We start from the raw sequence: 8787 nt of genomic DNA, 5'->3' as shown, positions 1-8787 counted from the left end.
CACTAGGTGCCAAGCACCTGCTAGTGACTAAGTGCACCGTCTCACGCCATCCTCCCGCAGGCCCTGGGGGAGGGTGGGGGTGGGGAAGGGAGGTGGCCACCGAGGACAGAGACCCGAGGGAGCGAGGGAGCCGCAGGCAGGACAAGCCCGGCCAGCTTCCCCCTCCCCTCCCGGAAGCCCCCGGGCCAGCGGCCAGGGGCGGGGCCTGGCGGGGGGCGTGGCCAGCCCCGGGGCTCCATTGGCTGCCGGGAGGCGCCCGGGGAATAAAGCCTGGGACCGAAGGCCCAGACCGGTAGTCCCTGGGACAAATCGGGAGACCCTCTACCTGCCCCGCTACCCTCCATCTGTCCGAGGCCCATCTACCCAGTCCATCCATCTAGATCACCTCCTGGCCGTCCCTTCCCGGCTTGCTCGCTCTGTCCAGCCGCCTTGGCCAGGTAAGTACCCCTCCTCAGCCCCACCCCAGACTGGAGTGCCTGCGGCCCAGCGAGGGGGCAGGTTCCAGGCCAAGGCGAGGAGGTAGAGTCCGTGGAGCGTAAAAACCCATGCTCTGAAGCCAGACCGGCTGCGTTGGCATCTAGCTCTGGGCCTCAGTGGTCTCTTCTCCAAAATGGGGGTCATGACGGACCCTTCCTCATCAGGCAGTGGGAAGGGTGAGATGAGATCATGCGCTCAAAATGAGAGTTCGTTTTTATTGAGCTCTTGCTATGAGAGGGGGAGTGACTTCTTCTTCTTCTCCTTCTTAATTTATTTTTGAGAGACGGAATGCGAGTGGGTTACGGGCAGAGAGAGAGGGAGACACAGAATCCGAAGCGGGGTCCAGGCTCTGAGCTGTCAGCACAGAGCCCGACGCGGGGCTTGAACCCACGAACTGGGAGATCATGACCTGAGCCGAAGTCGTGATGCTCAGCCGACTGAGCCGCCCAGGCGCCCCGAGGGGGAGTGACTTCTGAGCGAGAGGGGACACATAGACAGCAGCTTCCAGCCCCCTCCCTCCTCCGTGTTTGGCAACCCCCCCCAGGATGTTGTGCTGGCGGGAGCAGTGCCCATAGGGGGTCCCTGCCCCTCATCTGAAGGCATCCGTGGTGCAACCAGACCCAGGTGGGGGCAGAGGCTTCCCAAATCCGCCCGAAAGCAGTCTTGGGGGGATGCCCCCCACTGCCAACCCGGAGAGCTCCCTGAGGCCAGAGCTTGGCGACACGCACAAGGGGTCCCGTCAGCCAGAAGGGGGGGTGCCGTTGTTTCAGGAGTAACCTCCAGGAGGGTAATAATCAAATAGATATGGGGATGCTTCTGGAATGGGGTGCATCTAGTCTCCGGCTTTTGTTCAGGAGACCTAGGGGAGAAGTGATATCCGTTCAGGGCCTCCCGCTCCCAGGCCCTGGATGTTAGTTAATTCACACAGACATCAGTTGTCCGTATGTGGGGGAGCTAAGGCTGGGGAGGTGGTCAGGAACCCCATCCCTCGCTTTTCTTCTGAGCCAGGCATATATGGCCCTCTCTGGGAGCCAGAGGCCTGAGCTGGAGGCCGTGGCCAGAGCGGGCTGCACCGGGTGGGTCACTGGAAATGGGGCAGGGGTGGGTGGGGAGAGGCAGCCAGCCGTGTGTGGGACGGAGAAGGACATGGGGAGGGCCAGACAGGCTCCCCGCGCAACCACCCGCTGATCAGTTCTGGCTCAGCCCGAGTTGGGGAGACTCTGGGAGGAGAAGGGACGTGTGTGGTGGCCAGACTCTGGGCCACTTCAGCTTCTCGATCACCCAGAGCCCGTGCAGAAGGGGAGCCCTGAGCCGCGCCCACAGCCTGCAGCCCGGGTGCTAGACTGTCTCATCCAGTCCTGCCTCCCCCACTAACTAGCTGTGTGGCCTTGGGCAAGTCACATTAATATTCCGGTCCCTGTTGCTGTGTGACCAACTGCCCCAAGGTCAACAGCGTTCATCGTATTGTTGTCTGTCATGGCCCTGGGGCTTATTGGGGCAGTTCGCACTGGGGTCTCTCAGATGGCTGCAGGGTGACATCTCAAGGTCACCCCGCCATGTCTGGCCATCAGCTGTCAGGTGGGGCACCTACATGTGGCCTCTGCATGCGGCCTGGGCTTACTCCCATCCTGGCAGCTGGGTTTCGACAGGGGAGCTGCCCCAGAGAGACGGCCAGGCGAAGGCTGTGTCCCCTTCTGTGACTTAGCCTGGGGAGCAGGGCTGCACTGGAGCCAGCAGATTGTGCCGTCTCTTCCCAGCTCCACAGGCAATGACGTCATGTTGGTAGCTCGAGAGTGGCCTTGCAGAAGGTTACGTACAGTACAGAAGTGCGCCCGCTACAAATCGGGGCTTTGTCTTGGGAGAGTCCATTGCTGAACATTTACAAGCACACCACCGCTTGGAAATCGCATCGTGTCTTTTCCAACTGCGGCCACAGACCACCCCCCTCCTCCAGGGTTCAAGGGGAGGAAACACAGAGCCCGCCTCTCACTGAGAAAAGCATCTGTGTCCCATCATGAAGGGATGGGAAGGGCTTGCAGGGGCCATCCTGGGAAACACAATCCGAGCCTTTGTCCTCATCAGGAGAATGGGATAATGATGGCACCTCCCAGGATTGGTCAAAGGAATAAGTGAATTGATATTGGCAAAGCTTAGGGGTGCCCGGATGGCTCAGTCGGTTAAGCGTCTGACTCTTGATTTTGGCTCAGGTCATGATCTCACCGCTCATGAGACTGAGCCCCGCATCGGGCTCTGTGCTGACAGCCCAGAGCCTGCTTGGGATTCTCTCTCTCCTCTCTCTCTGCCCCTCTCCTGCTCATGTTCTCTCTCTCTCTCAAAATAAATAGGTAAACTTAAACTATATATATCTGTCAAGTTTAAAATAGTGCCTGGCACATGGTAATCGCTTCATACGCAATTAATAAACAATATAGTAATTATTATAAAATAATAATAATAAAAAGCTTTCCCTAGTTGGGTACAGGGCTTTCCAAAGGTTAGTATAAAAAAATACACGTGTTTAAATAAAGAGGCAATACCTCTTTGTAGCAAAATAGTTAAATAGCACGAAAGGGGACGCCGAGTGCCCGCTCTCCCCAGAGAGAGTTTCTCACCCTAGCGAGTTTCTTGTGTGTTTCCTGCGATGTTCTATGCCCGCAGAAGCCTATGGATTGTGTGTGTGTGTGTGTGTGTGTGTGTGTGTCCCCATGTCCTCGCACAGACTGTACACACCCGCCGTCCTGCCCCTTCTTTAGCACGTAACCGTCTCGCAGCTCGCTCTGCATCCGCCCCTGCGAATCCATCTGAGTCACGCCCCTTGACAGGTGCCAGGTCCCAATGCTATTTCTGAGTTCACAGCTTCCCAGCACAGTGTGCCCTGGTGGGGGGGGGGGGGCTTCCCCCCCGGTTTACAGACGAGGCAGCTGGAGCTGAGGGGGCCTCGCTCGTCTGATGTCACCTGGTGAGTAGGTGGCTCAGTTGAGATGGGAATCCAGGCGTCCGGGATGCTTCTCATGTGGGCGTTTCCCTCGGCCTCGTGGGAGGGGAGGGCAGGGCCCGCTGGCAGGCACGCCGAGGGTCCCAGGGCCGGCTCTCCCGACCATCTGGGTCTCCTTCCCGCCTCCCAGCAATGACGTCTGGAGAGCCCCTGCACGTGCGGACCCCCGTCCGTGACAGCATGTCCCTGTCCAAAGTGGCGGGCACCAGCGTCTATCTCAAGATGGACAGCGTCCAACCTTCAGGCTCCTTCAAGATCCGGGGCATCGGACATCTCTGCAGGATGGTATGGGATGGGCTCCGCGTCGTCTGAGGGAGGGGGCCAGTCCCACGACGCATCCGCGGTTAGCACTCCCCCCAAAGAGGCGGTGCCCGCGCGGGAGGGTCTGCCCGTGGACTCGTCCCAGAGCCGTCATTTGCTTGCCTTTCCCCCCGCACCCTTCCCTGAGCCAGGCCCTTTGGGGAGGGGCGATGTCCGTGGAGAGGCAAGGCCAATACGAAGTCCTACTCCCTGGGGGAGGGGAGAGCCCGGGGAAAGCCTGGGACGTGGGCCTGACCCTCCCCCCTTGTCTCCACAGTGGGCTGAGCAAGGCTGTGAACACTTCGTCTGCTCCTCGGGTCAGTGGCGGCGTGCCTCTTCCTGTGTGTCCCAGGGCCGGGCGCTCTACCTCTCTGGGCCCTGGTTTCCCCAGCGACGAGCCATTACAAACGCCCGCGGCAGCCCCCGTTCGGAATTCCAGGGGGGGAGGCGGGAAGTCACTCGTGGGGGGGGGGGGTGTTCGGAGCCCCGAGGCTGGGGACGACAGTCCCAGCTGGGCTCCCAGGCCATCCTTCACTGACACGCTCTCTACCCCATCCCCGGCAGCGGGCAACGCAGGCATGGCAGCCGCCTATGCCGCCAGGAAGCTGGGCATCCCTGCCACCATCGTCGTGCCCAGCACCACACCTGCCCTCACCATCGAGCGGCTCAAGAATGAGGGCGCCGTGGTCAAGGTGGTGGGTGAGGTGAGCACCAACCCGGGGGCAGGGACCACGGAGGGGGGGCACCTGGTGGCAGGGCAGGGTCCCCCCAGCCCCTCACCCTCTCCAACCTCCCCTGTGGTCTTGCAGATGTTGGATGAGGCCTTTGAGCTGGCCAAGGCCCTGGCAAAGAACAACCCGGGCTGGGTCTACATTCCTCCCTTTGACGACCCCCTCATCTGGTATGTGGAGCCCAGAGGCACCCGGTGCAGGGGGCGACAGAGGGCTCTCGTGGGCAGGTGACTGATGCGGGCAGCCGGAAACCCGGGTGGAGGTGGGGAGGAGGCGACTGGCCCAGAGCCCGTCAGCCGCCTGGGTTGAGGACGAGCGTCTCCAGGATCGCCCCCAGCCCCCGTGGGGTCTCCAGGGAGCCCAGCCCTGACCCGCCCCCCGCCCCCCGTCCCTAACTCTCCAGGGAAGGCCACACTTCCATCGTGAAAGAACTGAAGGAGACGCTGAGTGCAAAGCCGGGGGCCATCGCGCTGTCGGTGGGTGGCGGGGGCCTGCTGTGCGGAGTGGTCCAGGGGCTGCAGGAGGTGGGCTGGGCGGACGTGCCCGTCATCGCCATGGAGACCGCCGGAGCCCACAGCTTCCACGCCGCCACCACCGCGGGCAAGCTCGTCTCCCTGCCCCAGGTTACCAGGTGAGCAGCGGGGCCCCCTCCGGCGGATGTTCAGCAGGCCTTGGGAAGCCCACCTCGGTGCCCGCTGCGAGGCAGATCCCCGCTACCCGTCCCATTTTACAGATGGGGAAACTGAGGCTTTCCACTTGCCCAGAGTCCCACGGCCAGAGAGTGGGTCTGCTGGGACCGAGCCCAGGTCTGTGTGACTCTGTAGGAGGAACGTCACGTTTCCTCACATGAAGAGTTCACTGTTAATCACTGATCGAGGCCCCTGCCACGGGGTTTTACACCCCTCGTTAATCTGCCAACCATTTCCTGAGCCCCTAACAGGTGCAAGCATTGCTGATCCCGGGGACAGGGTGGTGAACAAACACAGCCCCTGCTCCTAAGGAGTTCATATTCCAGCCCCGAACCTTTGACAGATGGTATGTAATTAGGATTAGGTTTGGCACGTTATACAGGAGGCCCACGTAACAGTGACTTAAACAAGATGGAGCTTTACTTCCTCTCTGTAAAGTGAAAAACATGTCTAGAGGTACACGGTCTCGGGGCAGGGAGCTCCCTGAAGCCAGGGGTCCAGGTTCCTCGAGTTTGTTCTCCATCATCCTCATCATGTAGCCTTACAGCCCAAAAGGGCTGCCTAAGTGCCAACTGTCACACCCACAGTCCATCTGGCCAGAAAGAGCCATGCCCCCTGCCTTTAAAGACACAGTACTTCCACTGACCTCTCCCTGGCCAGCATTTAGTCACATGGCCACAACTACTGCAGGGAATGTCTTCCTATCGGGTCTCCACGTGTGCAGCTAGAATAGATATTGGGTAGACAGGTCCCTACCTCAGATAGGGAAGATTGAGTCCAGGTGAGACCTCCTTGTGGATTCCTGAGCCTGGCACCCAGCAGCCACCATGTTGGCCTCTGATCCTGCGCCGTGGGCATTGAAATAATGGCGGAGTGCCTACCCCGAGTCACGTGCCAGGGCTCAGGGCTCAGGTGGTTCAGGCTGCAGGTGCTCATGGGCGAGGTGAGCTGGGAATGAAGCCGACGATGACTCCAGGGAGGGCGGGGAGAAAGACAAGGCACTGATTACGCGTGCAGGTCCCAGGGTTACGTGGATCCTGCTCTGGGTGCCCACACCACCGACTCCCTGAACACGTAACCGTGGGCCAGTGACCCGCGTGCTCTCTGCCTGGGTTTCCCCTTCCACGGAATCGAACCAGTGGAACGGCAAACACAGCCGTGAGGATTTAAAACCGCGCGTAAAACGGGTGGTACCTCATACTCCCTCCAGAAGGGGTCGCTATGTGTGTTTAGGGGGGAGGACCGACCGTTCGAGAGTTCCGTCCGGAGACACAGGCACTGGAGTCCCTGGGGGACTCCTTGGAGGAGGTGGCCTGAATCCTGAGCCTTGAAGGGCGGGACGGGACTTGGACGGGCAGAGTGGTGCCCAGCTTAGGGAGGGTCGAGCAGGTGGCGTCCTTTCAGGGAACCGCAAGGGGGCTTTTCCGTCCGCGTGGATCAGGATAGGCTATTCGCCCCACTCACGCCTCTGCGTCTTATGAGGAGACCTCACTCTGGCGGGGAGCCTCTGGGGCCTTTCAGTGCTTTACAGCCACAGAGGGCATGCCCCGCGCCCCTGCCCGTGGACCCCACTTCCCTCCTCCCTCTCAAATCCATTTTTCTCTTTCTATCCCTCCTCGTCCCGATCTCTGCCGCCTTCCTCCCTCCTGTTTTCCCCCGTTCCGGCCTTCTTCTCCATCACCACCTCTCCCAGCGTGGCCAAGGCCCTGTGCGTGAAGACCGTGGGGGCTCAGGCCCTGAAGCTGTTTCAGGAGCACCCCATTTTCTCTGAGGTGATCTCGGACCAGGAGGCTGTGGCCGCCATTGAGAAGTTTGTGGGTATGTGCCAAGTCCTTCCAAGCCTGCTGGCTCAGGGACTAACTGGTGTCCTAGCAGATCCCATTCACGACAAATTTTCCTCACAGTTCTGTCTCCCACCCCTTGCTAGAACTTCCCGTTAATGAAAGATAATAGAAGGCAGCAGTATAACTAGAAAGGCCAAAGCCACAAGTGAAGAGGACTGATAACCATGATAGCAGGGAGCTTCCTGGTAGCCAGGGTGAAAAAGGAAAGCCAACCCCAGGGTTGGCTTCAGACGTGGGTCTGTGATGCGGTTGGGCTCTTTCTGGGTTCAGCCTAGGACAGGGACCGCACATACACACACACACACACACACACACACACACGAAAGGGAGCACTTAATCCTCCTGTACCAGCCGTCAGTTTGGCTAATCAACCATGGCGGTCTTGCTCAAGTGACGACCCAAGCCTTCTCAACACAGTGCTCGGGCAGTTAACATTCATCCGTGGGAGCGGTCCGGGTGAGACCTAGCCCTGCCTCAGGGCTCCGAAGGTCAACTAGGATAGCGATGGGAGGTTTGGTGCCCAGACTCCTAGCCCCGAGTCTTTCCCGGGGACCCAACAGTCCCCTTGCCCCCCCCCCCCCCCCCGCGGAAGCCAGGCCCCACCCTCAGCACCCCCTCCTCTGGCAGATGACGAGAAGATCCTGGTGGAGCCCGCCTGCGGGGCGGCCCTGGCCGCCGTGTACAGCCGCGTGGTTCAGAAGCTGCAAGCGGAGGGGAAGCTCCGTGCCCCGCTGTCCTCCCTCGTGGTCATCGTCTGTGGCGGCAGCAACATCAGTCTGGGCCAGCTGCGGGCCCTCAAGGAACAGCTGGGCATGAAGAACGGGCTGCCCGAGTGAGGGCCTTTCTCGGCGGCCGGCCTCCCCTACCCGGGGCGGGGGTGGGGGGTAGGTACCCCCGGGGGAGCTGGAGTTTTATCCAGCGTCTCACTGTAAATATTATTCTTGCGTCTGCCGGTGACCGGCGGTTCCTTCGGTTCCTTCTGGGCCGAGGGGCCGAAGCCCCAAGGTGGGGGGCGGGTCGGCCGCCAGCGAGGCTGGATCTGAACCTCTCCGGCGTCTCCGCGCGACTATCCTGGCCACCCCTGCTAGGCGACGGCTGCCCGTGTGTCCCCTACCAGGTCCCCAGGGCGGGGTGGGTCCCCTCCCTGGAAGGGGCCACGGTCGGGGCCAGGGGCCAGAACTGAGAACCAGCTGCCCTCCCCACCCCCCCCAAGCCCCGCCCAGCCCCGCCCTCAGGCGTTTTTCTAATTGCAGACTTTTTCGTTGAAAAAGAAAACAATATATTTATGGACTGAAGGTCCTTTGGGCTCCTCCTCCATCGCGGTCGGCCTCCCTCCCCTCCCCCACCCCACCCGCCCGCTCGCGGCCCCGGCTCTCAACAGCGAGCTCCCTGCACCCTCACCCCTGTAACCTCGGGGCCCCGAGGACACGGAGGCCAGGACCCTGCGCGCAGCTGGGCTCGCGCGCCCGGAGGCAGCGAGCAGGAAGCAAGGAAGGGCGCCGAACCAGAGCTGGGGCAAGGGCTGCCTCCACTGGAGGCGGAACCAGCCGGAGAGGCGGACGAGGCCAGGAAGGCCTCCTGGGAGCCGAATGACTTAGCACAGAACCGCTGGGAGCAGAGCAGCGAGCCCCCTACCGGTGGGGGTGGGCAAAGCTACACCGACTGGACACCCATCTCGGGGGTAGGGGAAGGGGCGGACTTGAAGAGAAGGTCACTCAAACCACGACACCCGTCTTCCGAGGAATGCGTGG

The 8787-nt window shown here is 61.2% G+C and overlaps 1 protein-coding gene across 1 annotated transcript; it reads left to right on the top strand.

Moving 5' to 3' along the window:
* Positions 1-246: 246 nt before the first annotated feature.
* SDS (serine dehydratase) lies at positions 247-8265 on the top strand. Its single transcript, XM_042911221.1, has 8 exons — positions 247-437; positions 3603-3757; positions 4050-4089; positions 4337-4476; positions 4582-4673; positions 4907-5134; positions 6886-7010; positions 7664-8265. Exons 2-8 carry the CDS (start codon positions 3605-3607, stop codon positions 7870-7872), a joined length of 987 nt encoding a protein of 328 aa, XP_042767155.1. The 5' UTR covers positions 247-437; positions 3603-3604; the 3' UTR covers positions 7873-8265.
* The last annotated feature ends 522 nt before the right edge of the window (positions 8266-8787 follow it).

This window comes from Panthera leo, chromosome D3, assembly GCF_018350215.1.
Source record: "Panthera leo isolate Ple1 chromosome D3, P.leo_Ple1_pat1.1, whole genome shotgun sequence".
NCBI classification, from domain to species: Eukaryota; Metazoa; Chordata; class Mammalia; order Carnivora; family Felidae; genus Panthera; species Panthera leo.
The sequence above is the reverse complement of the archived record's forward strand: the minus strand, read 5'-3'. Positions and strand labels throughout refer to the sequence as shown.